The sequence below is a fragment of the Syngnathus typhle genome, linkage group LG12 (genome assembly GCF_033458585.1).
Source record: "Syngnathus typhle isolate RoL2023-S1 ecotype Sweden linkage group LG12, RoL_Styp_1.0, whole genome shotgun sequence".
Lineage (NCBI taxonomy): Eukaryota > Metazoa > Chordata > Actinopteri > Syngnathiformes > Syngnathidae > Syngnathus > Syngnathus typhle.
The window spans coordinates 13,310,619-13,335,789 of NC_083749.1; the positions used below are offsets into that span (position 1 = coordinate 13,310,619).

General features: G+C 41.5%; 1 protein-coding gene across 4 annotated transcripts in view; it reads left to right on the plus strand.

The window, feature by feature from the left end:
* The window catches only part of LOC133163615 (multiple epidermal growth factor-like domains protein 10), a 97,195-nt gene that overhangs the window by 6,666 nt on the left and 65,358 nt on the right, over positions 1-25,171 (plus strand). For 3 of the 4 annotated variants that reach the window (XM_061293675.1, XM_061293674.1, XM_061293676.1), the window contains exons 2-5: positions 3,921-4,074; positions 9,912-10,013; positions 12,276-12,376; positions 16,140-16,232. In XM_061293675.1, coding sequence (XP_061149659.1) covers positions 3,956-4,074; positions 9,912-10,013; positions 12,276-12,376; positions 16,140-16,232 — 415 coding nt within the window. In that variant the 5' untranslated portion in view covers positions 3,921-3,955. Of the gene's footprint in view, positions 1-3,920; positions 4,075-9,911; positions 10,014-12,275; positions 12,377-16,139; positions 16,258-25,171 lie in introns of all 4 variants that reach the window. The other variant, XM_061293677.1, reaches the window with a different exon arrangement.

Consider the following 25,171-nt stretch of genomic DNA (forward strand, 5'->3'; position numbering starts at 1 on the left):
TGTGGAGTTTGCATGTTGTCCCATGTCTGCATGGGTTTCCTACATTATGGTAGGCAGAGTGAACACTCTGTGATTGTGAGTACCAATGGTTGTTCGTCTCTGAGTGCCCTGCAATTGGCTGGCAACCAGTTCTGTCCCCCGCCTACTGCCCAAAGTCAGATGGAATAGGCTCCACCACGCCCGAGACCCAGATGAGGACGAGCAGTTCAGAAAATGGATGGATGGATGGATGGATGGATGGATGGATGGATGGATGGAGGGAGGGAGGGAGGCACAGGTGGGTGGGCGCGCGCGCGGGCAGGCGGGCGGACAGACGGACGGATGGATGGATGGATGAAATAATGCCATGTTTTTGAAAATACGCTTGGAAATTAAAATGTCTTTAAAAATCTGATTCATCAATTAAATAATCAACAGATCAGCCAATTATCAAAATAAATGTTAACTGCAGCCCTACTGTAGATCAACATTGCAACTAAATCTTTTTATCACTGGTTGCTCATATTTCATTGCACAATGACAGGATGCTATACATGGAGAGAATGTGTGTGTGTTACAGTTGTTGCAAAAATCGTGATTGGTGACTTCTTCTGTTGTCTAAAGGAATTTTATAGCTTCTGTGAAATGAGGTGAAAATAGAATAATCTAACATTACTCTAAATAAGTGACTCTCAACTGGAAGGTTGGACCCAAAAGTCGGTTGAAACACAGAAGTGCCGCTGTCTCACTCTTAAGATACTTGTCAAAACTGTAAACAAACACAGTGCTGTAGTGCAGCCTCTGGCTGGAGGAGATTATAGCGAGTCATACGCTTCAGACGCTACATGTTTGAAAATATAGTATGAGTAGGCTAATATATACATGATACATATATAAATAATAATTTCAACAAAATGTATTCTTTATTGTTTGAACTTACAAAGTGGGTTACAATCTGCAACAATAGGAAAATGCTGATCCAAACGTGACAACAGTTGAGAGCCAATGCTCTTTATACATGTTGTAGGCTACTACGTATTTTAGTAGCTTGAAAAAGAACTTGAATTTCCAGTAATTGATAAACATGTTTTATTCATCTAAAGATGTTATTTCATCATTTTAGACTTACTTGACAGTAGTCACCCATCATTTCCTGAATAGCTTTTCCAAATGGACCACCTGTTCTTCTTTTGAGTGTTGTGAGTTTTCCACTGGAGAAAGACTGAACAAACAGTGGTGAAGTGCCTTTAAAGAGTCTAACAAGTTGTACCTGTCAAAATCACACACGTTACGGATGTGTGTATACAATGACTGAAACACTATTTGACCCTCTATATTTTATGATTTATTTAGGATAAAGCTATTGTGAAAAAGTTGTGAATGTAAGGTAGTGTGGAAATTGTTATTGTTATTGAATCAAAGTTAAAAGGTATCACTGGAAAGTTCTAGTTACCGTATTTTCCGGGCTATAAGTCGCACCAGCCATAAAATGCATAATAAAAAAGACATATATAAGTCACACTGGAGTATCCATCCATGCAGCCATCCATCCAACTAGCCATCCATTTTCGATACCGCTTGTCCCCACGGGGGTCGCGGGTGTGCTGGAGCCAATGCCAGCAGTCATCGGGCAGTAGGTGGGGGACACGCTGAACCGGTTGCCAACCATTCGCAGGGCACACAGAGACGAACAATTCGCACTCGCACTCACACCTAAGGGCAATTTGGAGTGCCCAAACCAAGCATGTTTTTGGGATGTGGGAAGAAATCGGAGTTCCTGGAGAAAACCCATGAGGGCACGGGGAGAACATGCAAACTCCACACGGGGAGGGCCGTAGGTGGAATTGGACCCGCACCCTCCTAACTGTGAGGCGCACGTGCTAACCAGTGTGTCACCGTACCGCCCCCGACTGGAGTATAAATCACATTTTTGGGAGAAATGTATTTGATAAAATCCAAGACAGAGATCTTATCATGAAAGGCAATTTAAAATAAAAATAGAATAGAGGCAACAACAGGCTGAATAATTGTACTGTATGCTAATGTTACTTGCCACATAAACAATGAACTGAGAATGTGCCTGATGTAACACATTAAGAGTTATTCAGATAACTATAGTGTAAATAACATGCTAACAAGTTTACCAAACCATCCGTGTCACTCCAAATCACTAAATCCAATGAAATCTTCATCCTCTGTGTCACTTTTAAACAACTCCGCTACCTCTGGAGGTAGAAAATTCAGCCTCTTCTACGTGGCTTACATCCAACTCATCGTCAGTTGCAGTTCTGATTATTCCACAGGCTTAGTCCGAAAAATACGGTAACTAAAATTTAAGAATTCAAAGTAAGCTCATGCATTAGGTCATCCAAAGTACAGATCTCTGATTCTGAAGATTATCAATCAAATCTGATCAAATGTTGCTTAAAGAGCTGAGTCGTTTATCCAAAATAGGATCAGGCACATTTTCACGAACGTGGTCTCTATATACAAGTGAAGTTCCTTAGGGATTTCTTTTCATATCAATCTGATCTGTTGTAACTTTAACCTCTATCAAGTGAAATGATCCATGATCAGGCTGTTTTCCCGGTGAAAGTGAAAGTCACGTTAGACTGCACAAGACAACTGGCTGGTAGTTGAGGATGGAAGGCTAAACACAGGATAGTCAATCAAATTAGACAGGACGCACACATGCACATAGTAAACACATGCACATGCTACACATAATACAAACACAGACAGGGACAGCTGTGAGTTAGCAGTCATTCAGTAGTAGCACATATCAGCAGAGCTTCAAATTTGTCCGCCTGTTCCTCAATCCAATCCATTAAAATGGCATTACACCACCTGCGCCACAACTTATACCTCCTCCAAGCTGGTCTAAAGTTTAGTCTACTTTCAGTCACCCAACCCTCAGTCCGCCGCAACCCCTAGCATAGTCTATCCAAAACACAGTGAACTAGACTTGAACTGCCACAAAAGTCAAGATGTGCCACTTTTTACACTGAGCGGACATGTGCATGTGCAAAAATAGATCTCCAGGTGTCAGCTCCCGCCAGTCCATTTCAACTGAGACGGAGAAGCGTCAGTATCATGCTACTTGGAACGCAGATCTGCAAAGTCTGCTCCTTTTGGGGTATCTGGAGCCTTTCACACGCACAGCACGGCCCTTGTTTGTGCAGTTGTGCAGTTGTCTTTGGGTGGATTGTGGAGGGGGTGTTCCAACATTGGTGGCTGCAGCTGTGCTTCTTCAGCCAAATGAAACCAGAGAAGATGGGTTCTGCTACCCTCAAAAAATGCATGTAAAGGCACAATACAAACAACCTACAGTACCCCAATTTATTTCTTATGAAATCGTGACAATCACCAATTTACTAAAAAAGTGATGAAGTCAGTCTAACAAGGCTCTCGTAAAGACAAATACTGCAAGTTATGTGTGTGTGTGTGTGTGCGTGCGTGCGTGCGTGTGTGTGCGCGTGTGTGTGTGCGTGCGTGTGTAAAATATGATCTAATGATTTTGGAGATATGACTGACGGGTAACAAGAAGACTGGCCAAAAGATTCTTATCTAATCAAACCTACCTGTTATTGGACCTTCTAACTTTGCAGTACTTATTTAAGATTCATCTCTCATGACAGACTTATTGCTTTTTTTAGACAAAAAGGTCGTTTTCTGCTTGATCGTACTAATCCTCTTAAAGGCTTTGAAAAAAACTTTAATTAGATTGGTGTTTTGTGACATCAAGTCTTTCTAAAGCTCTATCACTCATTGTAGTCATAAAAATACCTCTGCTGCATCCCCGGTTCCAGTACCAAACATACAGGCGCAAATTGTGTTGAAAATTTGTGTTATTTTGACCCAGTTTGGTTTGATTCAAACAAAAGCAAAAATTATTACTGAATGTTGAGTGAAGAAAAAAAAAATTCTGTCTACTTTTCCAGGTGTCAAAGTGTATCAAGGTTAAGTCCTGGGTGAGATGGCCATGCAGCTACAGTGCCACGGGACAGTCTTGTTGGCTGTGGCCTTTTTTTTTCTGCCTTGCATCATTTCCTCCCTGAACCTGGAAGATCCAAATGTCTGCAGCCACTGGGAGAGGTTTGTCTGCTCATTTGCTGTATGTGTTTAAACCAGGGGTGTGACACAATGACACCACACTATTTCAGCCCGATCTACCGTTCCACTCCACTCCTCTGCAAAAAATGCTATGCCGATATGTAGCGACTCACCATAATGTGCTGCACTTTCAATATTTGTTCAGTCAGTGCACAAGTATCTAGCTGCGTTCCACTTTTGTTTACCCCAGAATAGAAGAGGCATAAAACATATGCTTTAACCTATCTTAACCTTGAAAAATGAAGATTGCAGTAATTAGTAATTAGTATGTTGCAGTAGTACAGTGCTGTTGAAAAGATGGAAATTAAGCACAAAATGTTTGCTCTAAATTCAAATCATTTATTATCATTACTATGTTTTTATATACCGTATTGTCCGGACTATAAATCACAGTTTTTTTCATAGTTTGGCCGGGGGTGCGACTTGTTCTCAGGAGCAATTTACCGTATTTTCTGGACGATAAGTCGCTCCGGAGTACAAGGTGCATCAGCCATAAAATGCATAATAAAGAAGAAAAAAAACATATATAAGTCGCACCGGAGTACAAGGGTTAGGCATTTTTTGGGGCAACTTTATCTGACAAAATCCAACACCAAGAACAGACATGAATTGGCAACAACAGGCTAAACGACACGGTATGCGAACGTTACACAAACACAAATGAGGAACTGAGAACGTGCCTGACCTAACCTATTAACAGTTATTCAAATAACTATAACATAAATAACAAGTTTATCAAACCATCCGTGTCACTCCAAATCATTAAATCCATCGAAATCTTCGTCATTTGTGTCACATATAAACAATGCCGCTGCTGACTCCGGACATCGACGTCTGACTCATCATCAGTTGCGGTTATAAATTATTCCACAGGCCCAAATAACGATAAATAAAGTATATATCAAATAACTATCATATAGACAACAATATTATCAAACCATCTGTGTCACTCCAAATCATTAAATCCATCGATCGAATTCCTCGTCCTTTGTGTAAACAACGCCGCGTGTGCGCTGCGCCGCTGACGTCGGACTCGTTGTCAGTTGCAGTTCAAATTATTCCGCAGGCCCATATAATTATAAACAACAGTTTGATCAAACTAGCTCTGTAACTCCAAGTCATTAAACCCATTGATTAAATCCTTCGTTCTTTATATAAACAACGCCACGATTGCGCTGCACCGCTGATGTTGGACTAGTTGTCAGTTGCAGTACAAATTACAGTAATCCCATTCAATTCCATTGTTTATCGCGGTTTCACTACATCGCAGATTTTTTTTCCAAATTGAAAAACAAAAGAGATTCAAAATTAAACTTTCAAATTGAGAAATTATGGCACAAATGTTGCCCACTCGTCAGCAGAAGGCGGGGAGTGCCCACACAATTGCAGTGCATACACTTGTACCTTTTTATAAAAAAGTTGTTATATTACAGAGTTCTAAAAACACATTTAAGAGTGTTATAACTTGTTATTGAATAATCATAATAATAAAACAGTTCGAAAAACATATTTATAGTATGTACACTTGTACCTTGTGTCATGGAACGGATGGAGCAGGGCGACCAAATGCAGCTTGGACCAGGGTTTATTGGAGAACTCAAAGACACACTCGGCAAACTGACATGACTTAACAAAATAACTAGAGGACTAACCGACAGAGACGTGACACAAAGGACGTGAAGACATTACGACAACAACAACACATACAATGATCCGACGGTGAGCGAGGGGCAGACAGGACTTAAATACAAAACACGAGGCACGTGACTGCGGTTACATTGATTGAGGTGACACAGGGAGGGGCGACGCGAACAGAAACTATGGCAACCTAGACACATAGCAAAACTGGGGACGAGACATGACAGTACCCCCCCACAAGGGACGGCTCCCGACATTCCAAAAAACCGAAACCTCCACGCGGCGAACAGGGGGGCGGGGGGGAAGCGCACCAGTCCAAATGGCCTCACCGGCCATGGCAAAGTCCTAACCGCGCTCGGCGGCAACTCTGGGGACATGAACCGCAATCGGCGGCGACTCTGAAGACATTAACTGCAATCGGCGGCAACTCTGGAACACGAATCGCAAACGGCGGCAACTCTGGAACACGAACCGCAATCGGCGGCAACTCTAGGGACACGAACCGCAATCGGCGGCATATGAAAAGACAGAGCCGCAATCGGTGGCGTTTGGAAGTCCGGACCGCGATCAGCGGCATTCGGAAGGCGGAGCAGTGCGCAGCGGCAAGAGCCACCACACGCCACAGCAGTGGGAGCGGGGCAAGGGACGATCGCGGGTTTGGCGCAGCTGGCTTGAAGTCTGCCGACGCCCGCGGGTCCTGCGACGCTGGCGTAGAGCCTGATGGCGGCCGCGAGTCTGATGGCGCCAGGACGCACTCCGATGTCGGCCGCGGGTCCGGCATCGCCGGAGCGAAGTCCGACGGCGGCCGCGGTACCGCTGGCGCCAGAAGCCCTCCGATGGCGGCCGAGGGTCCGGCGTCGCGGGAGCAAAGTCCAGTGGCGGCCGCGGAGCCCATGGTGCTGGAACATGCTCGGACGACAGACGTGGATCGGGCGTTGCAGCGGGAGCTGATGGAGGAGGTTGGTCCAGGCGCTGGTCGCTATAGTGGTCGGCTCATTCTGTCATGGAACGAATGGAGCAGGGCGACCAAATGAGACCGTTTTCAGATGATACCATTTCAAATCATTAAATCTCCTAAATCTGGAAGTCAATGAATGGAACAGTGAGGCTCCATTTATTCCACAGCCATAGTGCGCCCTCATGCGGTTTAAAGTGAAAACAACATGTGAAGTGATCAACTATACTAGTAAGTAAGTAATGTGTTAATGATCAAGTAAACATTTGTGAATAATTTTACATATAAGTGGCTCCTGAGTATAAATCGCCCCCCCCACCCAAACTATGAAAAAAGAAACGCGACTTATAGTCCGAAAAATATGGTATATATCAAATAACTATAACATAAATATCAAGTTTATCGAACCATCCGTCTCACTCCAAATCATCAAATCCATGGAAATCATCGTCAGCACAGCCTCTACTTCCGAAGTCAGCGGATTTGTTTATAAATGACACAGAGGAAGACTGGTACTCCGGTGCGACTTACATATGTTTTTTTTCTTCTTTTTTATGCATTTTATGACTGGTGCGACTTATACCATAATTTCGGACTATAAATCGCGTTTTTTTTCATAGTTTGGGTCGGGGGGGCGACTTATACTGAGAAGTGATTTATATGTGAATTTTTTGACAAATTTTCAAAATTAAAAAAAAAAAAAAGTTGAACCGCGATGTAGCAAGGGATTACTGTAATTTGAATTTCAAGTGACGTCAGTGGTGCGGCGCGGCGGTTGTTTACATAAAGGACAAAGATTCGATCACGGGATGACTAAAATGACCACGAACTACCGGCATCATTAGCGGCTTTGTTTGTAAGTGACACGGAGGATGAAAAGTTTGAAGGATTTAATGATTTGGAGTGACACAGAAGGTTTGAAAAACTATTATGGCTTTTACGCACGCCCGGTCCTACTCTACGTAGCTGTCTTTCACCTCCGTGGATTGAAGTCGGGGGCCGGCGCTCGGCCGGGTGGCTGTCCAGGGACGGTGGATGGAGCTCGGACATGGCTTTTACGCACGCCCGGTCCTATTCTATGGAGCTCTCTTCCACCTCCGTGGCTGGAAGTGCCACCTCCGGGGATGGAAGTCCACGCCGCCACACACCTAGAAGTCGACGCGGGGCTTTGGGGCCGTGTGGTGGTGAACCATTTATGTTATAGTTATTTGATATATATTTTATTTCGTATAGCAACTTGTATATGTTTTTATCGTTACAGTTCAGTACTTGTTGGCTCGTTGAACTCTTTTTTTGTTAAATAAAGAGACGTTTGCCAAACCCACGTCTTTCCTTGTACTTTGTTAACGCTATAATATAATATAATTATATACTACATCTGTGGAATAACGACAAGGCTGACGTCAGGACACAGCGCTGCGTTGTTGACAAAGGACGAGGAATTTGATGGATGGATTTAATGATTTGGAGTGACACAGATGGTTTGATAATATTGTTGTTTATATGATAGTTATTTGATATATACTTTATATATCATTATATGGGTCTGTGGAATATTTGGAATATTTAGACGTCAGCGGGGTGGGGCATACACGGCATCATTTCCATAAAGGACGATCGATGGATTTAATGAATTGGAGTGACACAGATGGTTTTATAAACGTGTTATTTATGTAATAGTTATTTGAATAACTCTGAATGTTACGTCAGGCCCGTTCTCAGCTCTTCGTTTGTGTTTATGTCACGTTAGCATACCTATCGTTGAGCCTGTTGTTGCCCCCCAATATGCGACTTGTACTCCGGAGCGACTTATACCGTTTTTTTCCGTGTATAATGCGCCCCCATGTATAATACGCACCCTAAATATGGCATGTTGATGCTGGAAAAAAGCCTGTACCCATGTATAATACGCACCCAATTTTTTTTAATTTTTAAAAAAAATTTTTTTTTTAATTTCTTTTTTTTTTTTTTTTTTTTAAGTTCCAATGATCGTCACACACGCAGGGAGGCAATGGGTCCCATTTTTATAGTCTTTGGTATGGTCTTAACTAGGCTGGATGTAATTTTTTTTGTTGGCGTTGATTTCTCCGACTGCCCGTAAAGGCACCACCGCGCTCAGTGCGCACATTTGAAAAAGGCGTGCGGACGTGAAAAAGGCGTATATCCGTATGGGAGAGACGTTGAAGAGGAATAAAACCACCCTTGGAAACCCCTCCCTTCCTGTGTCACCTCAATCAATGTAACGTGTTTTGTATTTAAGTCCTGTCTGCCCCTCGCTCACCGTCGGATCATTGCATGTGTTACTGTCATGATGGTTGTTTGGTTTCTGTTCCTGTCTTTGGTAATGTCACCCTGTCTTTTTGTTCCACGTCTTTGTTGGTCAGTCCTGTTGTTGGTTTTGTTGTACCATGACTTTCTTAAAAAAAATAATAATAATAATAATAATAATAATAATAATTTAAAAAAAATAAAATTAAATTTTTTTTGTACCCATGTATAATGCGCACCCCAGATTTTAGGACAATAAATTAGTTAAATTTTGCGCATTATACAAGGAAAAAACGGTATATGTTTTTTTTCACATTATTGTGCATTTTATGGCTAATGCGACCCATATTCCGAAGCGACTTTTAGTCTGAAAAATACGGTAGTCCGGAAAATACGGTAGTACAATATCAGTGTGAGATCTCTCCTTATTAAAGACAATATAGATATTCTGTGGGTAGGAATTTGCATTCATTTCAATGATGAAAAATTATCAGAAATGAGAGTGCTTTGGCATGGTCATTGAATCTCAAGGCACCACTAGAGCAACAATAGTTGAATACATAATACTGCTACTGGTTTTATAGTGAACAAAGTCAATGCATACCTATTTGGAGCATTGGGTTCATGAACGGTGATTGATTTTTATTTTGCCTTGACAGAATTTGAGCATATGGACACTGTATATTGTTTACATACTAAACATGGTCTCAAAATTGGTCACATGGAATGGTCACAAAAAGGTTCCTTATACCCCTCCATTTATTAGTGTATAACAAAGCCTGTCCTAACAGTGGGCAAAGGTAGGGTAGAGGTATATTTAATCCCAAAGAACCACAAAATTTCCTTTTGGATAAACTTGGGTGGTAGAATGTCATGCATGAAAGCTCTACATACACACAGGGATTCTGACAGTCATTTATGTCTGATCTCTTGTCTCCTTCTCTTCCTGTGGTTTCAGATATTCAGTGACAGTTCAAGAGTCCTATGCCCATCCTTTTGACCAGATTTATTACACCAGCTGCACAGACATCCTCAACTGGTTCAAGTGTACCAGACACAGGTGAGGATCACATCAGTGGCAATCATTTTCTAGACTATTTCTCGATTTTACATTATTCTCATTATTGCTATTCCTTGTTCATAAACGTTAAGATTCCTACCTCTTTTTTTATGAACAATGAAAGTTTGGCGTGGGGCCCGTTGTAAATCTGCACAGAGGCAGGTTAGACCGGGTGTTGGTAATTTCACAAACATGTGCAAGCAGGCGAGTATGGCTTGCATGGAGACACATATGTTCAAAAATGGAAGTAGTGATTCTAATGTGACCAGAGCATTGTCACAGTTTTTGATGATGTGGCAACAGACGACATAAGCAGTAGTGCTGTGCACCAATGAGTCGCAATTCATTTACTCATTCGATTGCAAAGCAAAAAAATCTCGAATTTGTCGTTCGAATTCTGATTTGTTCGAGAACCGGGACGTTCGAAAACCGAGGTTTGACTGTATATACACGTGTATTTTCCGGACTATAAATTGCTCCAGAGTACAAGTCGCACCAGCAATAATAAATAAAGAAGAATAAATAAATTAAAACAATTCTTCATAATAAAGAAGAAAAAAACATATATAAGTCGCACAGGAGTACAAGTCGTATTTTTGGGGGAACTTTATTTGTCAAAATCCATCACCAAGAACAGACGTGAAGAGGCAACAACAGCCTAAATGATACAGGATGTTAACGTTACATAAACACAAACGAGGAACTGAGAACGTGCCTGACGTAACCTATTAACAGTTATTCAAATAACTATAACATAAATTACACGTTTATCAAACCATCCGTGTCACTCCAAATCATACAAGTCACTTAAAAAAAAACGCCGCTGCTGACTCCGGAAGTACATGCGGTGCTGACGTTGGACTCATCGTCAGTTGCGGTTCCAATTATTCCACAGACCTATATAACTTTATATGAACTATATATCAAATAACTATAACATAAATAAAAATTTTATCAAACCATTCGTGTCACTCCAAATCATAAAATCCATCGAAATCTTTGTCCTCCGTGTCACTTTTAAACAACGCCCGCTGCTGTCTCCAAAAATGCTTGCGCCGCTGAGGTCAGACTCATTGTCAGTTGCGGTTCCAATTATTCCACAGGCCTAGTGCACCCTCATGTGGTTTAAAGTGAAAATGTGAAGTGATCAACTATACTAGTAAGTAAGTACTTTTTGGACTATAAGTCGCACCGGAGTATAAGTCGCACCAGCCATAAAATGCCCAAAAAAGTGAAAAAAAACATATATATGTACCGTATTTTCCGGCCTATAAGGCGCACCGGACTATAAGGCGCACCTTCAATGAATGGCCCATTTTAAAACGTTATCCTTATATAAGGCGCACCGGACTATAAGGCGCACCATTAATGCATCATGTCAGATTTTTAATCCAAATCAAATCATTCTCCATTTTATCTTTTTTATTTCAACTTCAGACGGAACAAATTACTTTATAATCATAAAATAATGACCCATAGTCTTTTTGAGTCATGATTCATAGTCTTCAGCGGGCCACTTATGATTGATTTCATGACACAATGCTTTGGGCCAGTTTAAATTTAGGAATTTGGTCCATATATAAGGCGCACTGGACTATAAGGCGCACTGTTGGTTTTTGAGAAAATTTTAGGTTTTTAGGTGCGCCTTATAGGGCGGAAAATACGGTATATAAGTCGCTCCTGAGTATAAGTCGCCCCCACACCCAAACTATGAAAAAAAACGCGACTTATAGTCCGAAAATTACGGTAATGTGTTAATGATCAAGTAATAATGTGTTAATAATTTCACATATAAGTCGCTCCTGATTATAAGTCGCACCCCGGCCAAACTATAAAAAAAACTATGAATTATAGTCCGGAAAATACGGTATATATGTGTATATAAATAGACAGATAGATAGATAGATAGATAGAGAGAGAGAGAGAGAGAGAGAGAGAGAGAGAGAGAGAGAGAGAGAGAGAGAGAGAGAGAGAGAGAGAGAGAGAGATGATTTAAAATCCCCAAAATACCTACGTAAATCGAATAGTTCAGGGTGTAGTCTGCCTTTCGCCCAATGTTAGCTGGGATAGGCTCCAGCACGTACACAACCCTGAACAGGATAAGAGGTGTTGAAAATGGATGGATGGATGGAGCTATGAAAAATATGCAAGTCTGCAGGTGCTGAGCCAAAGGTATTCCGGGGTCAACTGTATAATCATAGTGAAATCTAATCTTACTGGTCTTCATCTCACTGGACAATTGACCTTTCTGTTTGTGTGAAGGGTAAGCTACCGGACTGCGTATCGCAGAGGAGAAAAGACTATGTATCGTAGGAAATCACAGTGCTGTCCAGGCTTCTTTGAAAATGGAGAAATTTGTGTTCGTGAGTATCTTCACAAATTTACAGCTGTGTAAAAAGCCTGGTTTGTCTGCTTTAATGGACAATGTGTTGTAAAATCACCACCACCAAAGCTGAAACAATGATCACATGAAACACAACGTTTTACATTATTTGACATGATTCAAGACTCAGTCAAAATATTCTGTATCATTACAAACGTAGAGCCACACTTACATAAATGATTATATATTAGGGGTGTAACGATACATCGATACACATCGATTAATCGATATAATGCTCTACGATTTATTGGCATCGATGCTAAAGGTAAACATCGATTTTTATCGCCGTGTTTGACCTCGGACATTAGACGCGACTTTATTTTGAAATCCAGTTCATTGTTGCTCGCTTCCTCTTTCCGGGAGCAGGGAGCAGTGCGCGGCGTTGTGTTGTGAGCAGAGCAGGCACGTGAAAGGGGAGTCGACAACTAGTACGCGGCTCCTGGGCTGGTGCTATGGCTAGTGTCCAAAAAGACGAAGAAATTTGCTCCCCTTTAGGCTTCGAGTCATTCGTTTGGAAGCACTTTGGATTCCAAAGAAAATATGGCTCAACGGACAAAACACAACATTTAAAAAAAATAATAATATCGATCGTAGAGCACTATATCGCAATATATCGTGAATGAATCGCAGCAGGCTTTAAGATATCGGCAAATATCGTATCGTAGTTCTTTGTATCGATATTATATCGTATCGTGACAAAACCCGCGATTTACACCCCTACCCACAACCCTTGTCTGAACAAAGTACCGTATTTTCCGCCCTATAAGGCGCACCTAAAAACCTAAATTTTTATCAAAAGTCAACTGTGCGCCTTATAGTCCGGTGCGCCTTATATATGGATCAAGTGATGAATTTGTTGATCCATACTGGTTGTACACAGTGCTCTGCCAAAATGTTTTAGTACGTTTTAGTACGACTAGTAAATTACAAGGTCGCATCGCTTCCCAACATTACGGTAACTGTAGTCAGGGGGCGTCACCGAATAGCTGTTGTACCCGCGAGGCTATTTCATTTCAAAATAGGCTGCTCCGTTAATGTTTCGAGTAAATCTACAGATCGATATGGAAGGGAAAAATAGGTAAGTAGTACCAATGCGTTAGATCGAACTTTAGTCAGTTCTGATCATTTTATAGGAGCTCGTTTGAGAGACGCAATTGTTTACACTTTGCTGAGGCTCATGGGAGATTGCGAGCTGAGGGTCATGGGTTTTTGTGGATGGCTAATGCTATAACGATAGCTGCTATACGCGCGAGGCTATTTCATGTCAAAATAGGCTGCTCTGTTAATGTTTCGAGTAAATCTACGGATCGATATGGAAAGGAAACATAGGTAAGTAGTACCAATATGTAGATCGAACTTTAGTCAGTTCTGATCATTTTATAGGAGCTCGTATGAGAGACGCGATTGTTTACACTTTGCTGAGGCTCATGGGAGATTGCGAGCTGAGAGTCATGGGTTTTTGTGGATGGCTAATGCTATAACGATAGCTGCTATACGCGCGAGGCTATCTCATGTCAAAATAGGCCGCTCTGTTCATGTTTCGAGTAAATCTACGGATCGATATGGAAGGGAAACATAGGTAAGTAGTACCAATGCGTTAGATCGAACTTTAGTCAGTTCTGATCATTTTATAGGAGCTCGTTTGAGAGACGCGATTGTTTACACTTTGCTGAGGCTCATGGGAGATTGCGAGCTGAGGGTCATGGGTTTTTGAGGATGGCTAATGCTATAACGATAGCTGCTATACGCGCGAGGCTATTTCATGTCAAAATAGGCTGCTCTGTTCATGTTTCGAGTAAATCTACGGATTGATATGGAAGAGAAACATAGGTAAGTAGTACCAATGCGTTAGATCGAACTTTAGTCAGTTCTGATCATTTTATAGGAGCTCGTTTGAGAGACGCGATTGCTTACACTTTGCTGAGGCTCATGGGAGATTGCGAGCTGAGGGTCATGGGTTTTTGCGGATGGCTAATGCTATAACGATAGCTGCTATACGCGCGAGGCTATTTCATGTCAAAATAGGCTGCTCTGTTAATGTTTCGAGTAAATCTACGGACCGATATGGAAGGGAAACATAGGTAAGTAGTAGCGGTGTCAATCGCGGGTTTTGTCACGATACGATATAATATCGATATAAAGAACTACGATACGATATTTGCCGATATCGTGAAGCCTGCTGCGATTCATTCACGATATATCGCGATATAGTGCTCTACGATCGATTTTTTTTTTTTTTTAATAAAAAATATAGCACAATATCCTGATTTATAACAATTCATACGCAAAATCAACAAGGTACTCCAAACTCTTTATTTAGGAAATTACAAGAGTATTGTAGTATACAAATTTCTTACTTTGACACTGAACTTTGATGTCGTGTTTTTTCTTTAAATGTGCGGCGAGATTTGTGCTCCCTGAATATTTGATCACCGCATGGCAGGATTTACAAACTGCACGTGTCTTGTCCGTTGAGCCATCTTTTCTTTGGAATCCAAAGTGCTTCCAAACGAATGACTTGAAGCCTAAAGGGGAGCAAATTTCCTCGTCTTTTTGGACACTAGCCATAGCACCAGCCCAGGAGCCGCGTACTAGTTGTCGCCTCCCCTTTCACGTGCGTGCTCTGCTCACAACACAACAACGCCGGGCGCACTGCTCCCGGAAAGAGGAAGCAAGCAACAATGAACTGGATTTCAAAATAAAGTCGCGTCTAATGTCCGAGGTCAAACACGGCGATATAAATCGATGTTTACCTTTACCATCGATGCCAATAAATCGTAAAGCATTATATCGATTAATCGATGTATATCGATGTATCGTTACACCCCTAGTAAGTAGTACCAATGCGTTAGATCGAACTTTAGTCAGTTCTGATCATTTTATAGGAGCTCGTTTGAGAGACGCGATTGTTTGTTTAAACTTTGCTGAGGCTCATGGGAGATTGCGAGCTGAGGGTCATGGTTTTTTGCGGATGGCTAATGCTATAACGATAGCTGCTATACGCGCGAGGCTATTTCATGTCAAAATAGGCTGCTCTGTTCATGTTTCGAGTAAATCTACGGATCGATATGGAAGGGAAACATAGGTAAGTAGTACCAATGCGTTAGATTGAACTTTAGTCAGTTCCAATCATTTTATAGGAGATCGTTTTAGAAACGCAATTGTTTACAGAGGGCTCGTTTGTTATTGGCTAGTGGGTGCATACCGAAACCCTAGTCAACCTCAGTTTGTTGCAGTAAAGCTTCTATTTTATGCGCCTTATAGGCCGGTGCGCCTTATATATAAACAAAGTTTTAAAATGGGCCGTTCATTGAAGGTGCGCCTTATACCCCGGTACGCCTAATAGGGCGGAAAATACGGTAATACAATGGCTAACATATCCCAATTTTGCAAGATAAGTTACCGTTCAGCAACTTATAGTAGCTCATAGACTCTTCCAGGTTTTGATTCTAGACAGAGATCATACATTTTAAACTCAGAATTAACTGAAGGTTATCCAGACATTTTTCCGCTTCTAAATGACGGCAGCAACATTTTAGCTTCTCATGCATTTCATTGAATAAAATATGTAATTTCTCTTATATAATGGAAGAAGTGGAGGAACATGGGGTACTGATACTTAAGTCAAATCAAATCATTGTGTTTCCAAACCAGTATCCACTACAGTATGAGTCCCTTCAACAAGCAAAGTAGATGTTCTCTGATTCACACATTGCCTTACATCCTTCTCTCTCCCTCTTTAGCTCATTGTTCAGAGAGCTGTGTTCATGGTCGTTGTGTGGCCCCCAACACCTGCCAGTGTGAGCCTGGATGGGGGGGGTCCAATTGCTCCAGCAGTAAGTCCTCCAGCTGTTGCTGTCTGTGAGTCTTTGTCTTTGTTTGGGAGAGCTTCATGTTCTGTTAAGCGTTAGAAGAGGAAAAACAGATAGACTATATTATTGTTTAGGTTATTCCTAATGGTTTCAGAAAACTGTTGCCAAGCTTTTACTAACTTCCTAACATTGTCTGTACAGTTCAAAAGGAGCTAGGAGTTATATTTTTCTCCACTTAAGCTCTGCCTTTGAGTACTTTGATTTCAAAGTAATGACCCTCATAGTCAACCTCGACAGCGTTTTAAGTCAATATTAATTGTTCTTAGTTTTCATAGGAGCTACAGCATCCAGGACAGTTGAAAATTCACTTGTACTCTAAATTGTCCTTAGGTGGAATTGTTTCTGTGAATGGTTGCTTATCGTTGCCCTGTGATTGGCTGGCGACCAGTTCAGGCTATAACCTGCCTGGGAAATAGAGATGGGGTCCAGCGCACCCGCGACCCTCGTGAATATAAGCAGTTCAGAAAATGGATGGATGGTTGCTACAAGTGGGGAATTCATCCATCCATCCATCCATCCATCCATCCATCCATCCATCCATCCATCCATCCATCCATCCATCCATCCATCCATCCATCCATCCATTTTCTTTACCGCTCAGTCCCCACGGAGGTTATTGGGCACAACTGCTAAATAACTGAAAAACATTTTAGAATACAATGAATCTGAAGAAAGCACCTTTTTTTACACAGCCATTTGATTAGATATGAATAAGCGCAAATAGTGTCAAGTGAAAGGATGTTATAATTGAAAAACATTTTCAATACACACTCCCAAAAATGAGAATGATAAGAACTATGTTAAATGAAGAAAGCTGAAATTAAGCATCATAACGTGCTTTTTTTTTAAACGATTTGTATTCGCATTAATAGCCATCTTTGCAGACCTATGAGCAGTATCTCAAAACTGATTAGGAAATTGTATTTATTCAGATAATTATTGGGGCATTTTGAACTCCAGAAGAGATCACACATTCCCACCCACACAGTTTGGGAAAAGAATAGAACACAGCAGGTGTTTTTTTCTCTCTTTTTGTGAATCCTTCAGCTAGTTAGAGCACTCTTTTCCATGAGTACATGCTTGGTAGACTGCGTATTCACCAAAGAGTTGGGGGGAAAATATACTTTCAGTCCAGCTGAGTGGCCTTGTGGTATGAGTGTCCGCCCTGAGACTGGGACGTCGTGGGTTTGATCCCCGGCTGAGTCATACCAAAAGACTATAAAATGGAACCCAATGCCTTCCTGCTTGACACTCAGCATTAAGGGTTGGAATGGGGATCCTGTAAGGAACTGCGCCCCACAGTCATTATTAGCAATTAGGGGTGTAAATCGCGGGTTTTGTCACGATATGATATAATATCGATACAAAGAACTACGATACGATATTTGCCGATATCTTAAAGCCTGCTGCGATTCCTTCACGATATATCGCGATATAGTGCTCTACGATCGATATATTTTTTTTTAATAAAAAATAGAACAATATCCTGATTTATAACAATTCATACGCGAAATTAACAAGGTACTGCAAACTCTTGTTCGATGTTTACGTTTAGCATCGATGCCAATAAATCGTAGAGCATTATATTGATTAATCGATGTGCATCGATGTATCGTTACACCCCTATTAGCAATATATAGCTTCTACTATGGGAGCTCGTCTGAGGATGACCTAACTAACCTGTTCTCCATTTAGCGGACCCTCATCTCACTGCTTTTGGGGACTGTCACTGAGGAGACAGAACAAATCAACAGCTAAACTTAAGTTTCCTAAAGCTGACATCAGAAGAAAGTATGCCATCCATGTTTTATCCATAATCAAAGTCATTTGACCCTTTAACCATCGTCAGCAATATGGTGTTCTGTGGCCATTTTAAGTACCGTAATTGTCGGACTATAAGTCGCAGTTTTTTCATAGTTTGGGTGGGGGGGGCGACTTATACTCAGGAGCGACTTATATATGGTTTTTTTTCACAAATTTTTACTTGATCATTAACACATCACTTACTTACAAGTATAGTTGACCACTTCACATGTTATTTTTAGTATAGTTGATCACTTCACATGCTTTGATATCTTTATCTTGAACATATTCAAAACATGAAAAATAGAGAGAAAAAATCAAATAAAGTAATTAACACTTTAAAGCGCCATACCCTCTGGACATGTCCTCTGTCACCAGGATGACATAAAGGACGAGAAATTTGATCGATGGATTTAATGATTTGGAGTGACACAAATGGTTTGATAATATTGTTGTTTGTGTGATAGTTATTTAAAATATAGTTTATATATCGTTGTATGGGCCTGTGGAATAATTTGAACTGCGGCGCGGCACACGGCATTGTTGACAAAGGACGATCGATAAAAGACGAGAAATTTGATCGATGGATTTAATGATTTGAAGTGACACAAATGGTTTGATAATATTGTTGTTTATGTGATAGTTATTTAAAATATAGTTCATATATTGTTGTATGGGCCTGTGGAATAATTTGAACTGCGGCGCGACACACGGCATTGTTGACAAAGGACGATCGATGGATTTAATGAATTGGAGTGACACAGATGGTTTTATAAACGTGTTATGTATGTGATCGTTTTTTTTAAAATAACTGAATGTTACGTCAGGCCCGTTCTGAGCTCCTCGTTTGTGTTTGTCACGTTAGCATACCGTATCGTTTAGCCTGTTGTTGCTCGTTCATGTCTGTTCTTGGTGTTGGATTTTGTCGAATAAATTGTCCCCCAAAATGCGACTCCGGAGCGACTTATATATGTTTTTTTTCACATTTTGGGGCATTTTATGGCTGGTGCGACTTATACTCCGGAGCGACTTATAGTCCGAAAATTACGGTAGACATATGAATTAGAACAATTTGCTGTCAAGCCAGTGGATGAAGTTATACAGTAAAGCCTCATTGCTAAGTCATTGAAAATTAATTTGAACACAGCGATCAAACCTATATATTGTGCAGTTTTAAAGTCTACAACAGAGGTGCCCAAACCTTTTCAGCTCGCAAGCTACTTTTGAAATGACCAAGTCACAAAGATCTACCCACAAAAAAAATAAATATATATATATATATATACCGTGTTTTTCGATGCAAAATGCGCCCCCGTGCATAATACGCACCCTAAAAATGGCATGTCGATGCTGGAAAAAAGCCTGTACCCATGTATAATACGCACCCAGATTTTGACTCTTACTTAAGTCCGTAAACGTAAAATTATTTCAGAAAAAAGATCATCTTTGTGAACAACCGGATGTTATCTTGCCGGTCAGTATCACTGCGCATGCACTAGCAAACTCAATAGCGAAGAAATGTTTCGGATTCGTGTAGGGTACATTGTGACAGCAAACGAGCAGGTGATCGAGCAAGCGTCTGATACGAGAGCATTGTGTTCGTATGGAGCGTGTTTGAAGTGAACAACAGAGAAGAAAGGAACAAGGCAAAGTGTTGTGAAATAAAATATTACCTACCCATTTTGTTATTTACTGATTGAAACTGCTAATTAATTTGTGAATTTAAACTAATAGGTAGAGAACTGAACTCTCGCTCTTTATATAGCTGACGTGTCTTGCGCATCTGTTCTGCGCATACTGTCATGGCGGCCTCCGTATGATCTCCGGTCTGCGATGGAGATTGAAAAACAAACAATATTTGACAAGAACACACCATCAAGGATTGCACCATTGCATCAAACGATGTGTCGTCAATTATGAATTTTACTGACTGTGTTGGGCAGGATGGCTGAATGCGATGCGCGATTGACAACAAACAAGGAGAAAGGTGGGATTTCAAGTTTTATTTCGAGGGAGAATTTGATTCAAATCTTTGCATGTTCTCCCCGGGCCCGCTTGGTAGGCCGATTGAAGACTCCAAATTGTCCCTAGGTATGAGTGCGTGTGCAAATAGTTGTTTGTCTTTGTGTGCCCTGCGATTGGCTGGCAACCAGTTCAGGGTGTCCCCCGCCTACTGCCCGATGACGGCTGGGATAGGCTCCAGCACGCCCGCGACCCCCGTGGGGACTAAGCAGTTCAGAAAATGGATGGATGGATGGATGTTCTCTCTTACGCTCACATTTTTTATGAGGGCTGGGCAAGTCAAGTCAAGTTTATTTGTATAGCCCTAAATCACAAGCAGTCTCAAAGGGTTTCACATGGACAAAAATTGACAATTATTCTCAAAGCATCCCCTGATCTTAAGTTCCCAAAAGGGCAAGGAAAAACTAAAAAAAACCCTGCCAGGGGAAAATGAGAAAACAAACTCCAGCCGAATTGGCCACTACAGGTTAATTAAAGGCCATATTATAGAAATGTGTCTTTAAACGTGTCTTAACTGTTTCTACTGAGGTAGCAGTTCTAATATCCATTGGTAGGGCATTCCAAAGCTCTGGAGCCCGAATAGAAAATGCTATAGACCAGGTATTGGCAAACTACGGCCCGCGGGCCACATCCGGCCCACGGGACCGTCTAATCCGGCCCGCCAACCCTGAATAAATTGTATTATTAAACATTTTTTTGGTCATTTTGCCTGCAATGACTGCGTTTCCCCAGTAGATCGGGAACCGCTCGCCTGCGCAATTACTACCGGAAGCCGTGTCAGAAAGCTCGGTGCACACTCACAAGTGCGTGTACGTACTCAGTAGTACGGACATGGCGCACTCGCGCTCTATTTGTATCAGTGCCGAATTTAGAACATGGGCTGTGACGACAGCATTCTTGTAATTCGCGCGCTGAGCTTTCAGATACAGTTTTACGCTAAAGCCACCCACAAGCCTTCCCCTGGAATCTTTCCATTAAAATGAGTAGCCCAAGGAAAAGCAAGGTGGACACTGAGTGCCGAGTGTTAAAAAAAGAGTGGCCAATTTGGCTCGACACACGACGTGACGTTCAGCCACATGAACATCAACATCAACCCGTCACAGATCGAGGTAAACGGACCAACACCTCGGATCTCTCCTAAGAGTTGCCACAACAAATTTTACTCCGGACTATGACGCACTAGCAAAAAAGGGAGACCAACAACACTGTTCCCACTGAAACTGAAGGGGAGGCTCTCAAGTTTGTTGTAAAAAAAATGCATTTAGAATATGATTTGTACAAATAGCAGGGATTGAAACTAGTCAAAGTCAAAGTCTGCTTTATTGTCAACTTCTTCACATGCCGAGACACACAAAGAGATCGAAATTACGTTTTCTTTATCCCACAGTGACAAGACATATTACACGATAGACATCCAAGTAAACGACGCAATATAAAAACATATAAATAAACAGATAACACAACAAATAAGAGCCAGTGTGCATACAGACAGTAAAAGTACAGGACGCTACGCAGAACGGGGAAGCGAGTTCAGGATCCTAACAGCCTGGAGTATGAAGCTGTTTGAGAGTCTGGTGGTGCGGGAGCGCAGGCTTCTGTACCTCTTCCCAGAGGGCAGAAGCTCGAACAAAGAGTGAGCGGGGTGACTCACATCAGTCACAATCTTGGTCGCCTTGCGGTTGAGATGGGAGGTGTAAATGTCCTTCAAGGAGGGGAGCGAAGCACCAATAATCTTACTAGCCGTGTTCACTATGCGCTGCAGGGCCTTCAAGTTGTAGTCAGTGCAGCCGCCACCCAAACTAGCGACCATTCTCATTTTCAAACAATGAAGGATGCTCAAGGACATTAATGCACCACCTGTTTGCGACTAATCTTAACCTGTAAAGTTCTTAAGGCTTACTTTAAGGAAGTGTTTCCCGTTTCCTCACCTCTGTTACCAGGTGTTTGTGAGTTAAAACTCTGCTCTGATTTTCAGATACTCCTCACTGTGTTGCCGTTTTGATTACTTTATTTAAACGTATGCTTTCACCGATTCTTCAAGGTGATATATTTGGTCAGAATGTTTGCCGTTTGATGTGATCTCATAAGATAAACATCTTTCATTAATCTGGCCTGCAGGCACTGAAGTGATGGAGACTGTTATTCATAATAACAGTGTCGTATTTTATGAGAATCACTGAAAGCAGTTTTTTAGTGAATGTTTTATTTATTTTTTAATGCTGTTAATAAATGCATCTGTTTTCCAAAAACCTTTTTTGAATATCCATGCTTTACTACCTACTACACGTAAAGGCCAAAACCTTTTATGCAATGAACTTTACAGGTCGTTTATATTACTTCACACAAACACTACATCCATCTGCTCCTGGTTCGGCCCTCCGGTCCAAATTTAGAACCCAGTTCGGCCCGCAAGTCAAACAGTTTGCCCAGCCCTGCTCTAGACCCTGCGGACATTTTCTTGGCCCTCGGTGTCGCTAAAAGACTAGCGTTTTGCGAACGAAGGTTACGAGACGGAACATAAGGAACAACTAGGACGACGAGATATGAAGACGCTAAGCCATGCAGTGATTTATAGGTTAATAGAAGAACCTTAACTTAACCTTAAATGGACCGGGAGCCAATGTATGTTGGCTAATATTGGAGTAATGTGATCAAATTTTCTTGACCGTGAGAGCAGCCTTGCACCAGCATTTTGTACTAACTGTAGACTTTTGATGCGGGACTTAGGAAGACCAGAGAATAATACATTACAGTAGTCCAGGCGCGACGTGACGAACGCATGTATAATAGTTTCCGCATCACCGGTCGAGAGGATCGGACGAATCTTTGCAATATTACAAAGGTGAAAAAATTCTGGTTATATTCTTAATGTGCTTTTGAAAGGAGAGTGTTTGGTCAAATATTACCCCGAGATTAGTTACAGTATCGCTCTGAGTGATAGCTATAGTTATAGTGGTTTCCTTAAATAAGTGTTGATAACGAGCTGGACCAATTATCAACATCTCAGTTTTATCTGGGTTAAGACAAAGAAAGTTGAGAGACATCAATTGCTTGATCTCCTCAAGGCACGCCTCAAGATTAGAACAGTCCCGCGGATCTGTTATCGATAACGGCATATATAATTGGGTGTCATCCGCGTAACATTGAAAACTAATATTATATTTACGTATCATGTCCCCAACTGGAATCATATAAATATTAAATAGAATTGGTCCGAGTACCGATCCCTGTGGGACACCACACGTAACATTATAGAGCTCAGAGGACATATTGCCATGGACCAGTCGGTGTGTCCTGTCTGATAGATACTAGGAACAGAACCAGCCTAGTGCTGACCCTGAAATACCAACACAACTTTTAAGACGCTCTAATAAAACATCGACGTCTACAGTGTCGAAGGCAGCACTAAGATCGAGTAGTAACAATACTGATGAAGTGTTTGAATCCATAGCTATGAAGAGATCGTTAGTCACTTTAGCAAGTGCTGTCTCAGAGGAATGATTAGCTCTAAAACCAGACTGAAAAGAGTCATATCGATAATTGGCGACCATGTAATCAATAAGCTGCTGCGCTACTACTTTTTCAAGAAGTTTTGCTATGAATGGGAGGTTTGGAACTGGCCTATAATTACGTACTGAGACAGTCCGGGTCAAGATTTGGTCGCTTAAGTAACGGTTTAATGATAGCTGTTTTAAAGGCTGTTGGCACTATCCCAGAGGAGACAGACAGGTTGATTATATTTAAGACGGACAGTCCTAAAATTTTAAGTACCGTTTTTTTCCGTGTATAGTGCGCCCCCATGTATAATACGCACCCTAAAAATGGCATGCTGATGCTGGAAAAAAGCCTGTACCCATGTATAATACGCACCCAATTTTTATGAATTTTTTTTTACAAATTTTTTTCTTTCTTTCTTTTTTTAAGTCCCAATGATCGTCACACACGCAGGGAGGCAATGGGTCCCATTTTTATAGTCTTTGGTATGGTCTTAACTAGGCTGGATGTAATTTTTTTTGTTGGCGTTGATTTCTCCGACTGCCCGTAAACGCACCACCGTGCTCCGTGCGCGCACGGGAAAGAGGCGCGCGGACGTGAAAAAGGCGGCTCTGTATGGGAGAGACGTTGAAGAGGAATAAAAACACACTTGGAAACCAAAACTTGGTGATTTCAAGTTTCATTTCGAGGGACATTTGTCACGTCTCGTCCCCAGTTTTGCTATGTGTCTAGGTTGCCATAGTTTCTGTTCGCGTCGCCCCTCTCTTCCTGTGTCACCTCAATCGATGTAACGTGTTTTGTATTTAAGTCCTGTCTGCCCCTCGCTCACCGTCGGATCATTCCATGTGTTACTGTCATGATGTCTGTTTGCGTTCTGTTCCTGTCTTTGTACCCATGTATAATGCGCACCCCAGATTTTAGGACAATAAATTCGTTAAATTTTGCGCACTATACACGGAAAAACCGGTAATTCATTTAAGTAGTTTGGCTGGAAGAGGGTCGAGTGAACATGTTGTTTGTTTAGCCGCACTAACCAATTGTGTAAGCCTTTCAAGGGACACGGTTTTAAAATTTGAGAGGGTTGTTGCATGATCATTAGCGCTGGTAAACGGCGGTCTCGACTGAGCGATTGGAATGGTATTCTTGATCTCGTCCCTAATGGATTCAATCTTTTGAGCAAAAAAGCTGAGTGGAAGGAACTATCGGCGGTCGGCTGGCACGTCAACTTTGCCACTGTATCAAATAGGTGTTTAGGATTGTTTGAGATTAAGATTAATAACTTGCGAAAAATAAATTTTTGCTAAAATAAGCGCATCTTTATACTTCAGAAGGCCGTCCTGCCATGGCTGATGGAAAACCACAAGTTTGGTTAAACACCATCTGCGGTCATGCTTTCTACATAATTGCTTAAGCGTACGTGTTTCATCTGTGAACCATGTAGTAGGCAATCTACGGCGAGTTTTCAGACGTAGCGGCGCCACAGAGTCGATGGCATTTAACAATGTCGCATTGAATTCATTTGTAAGATTATCAATAGAGCTGATGTATGCGGGAAATATGGCGGTTACCAGCGACAGTAACTC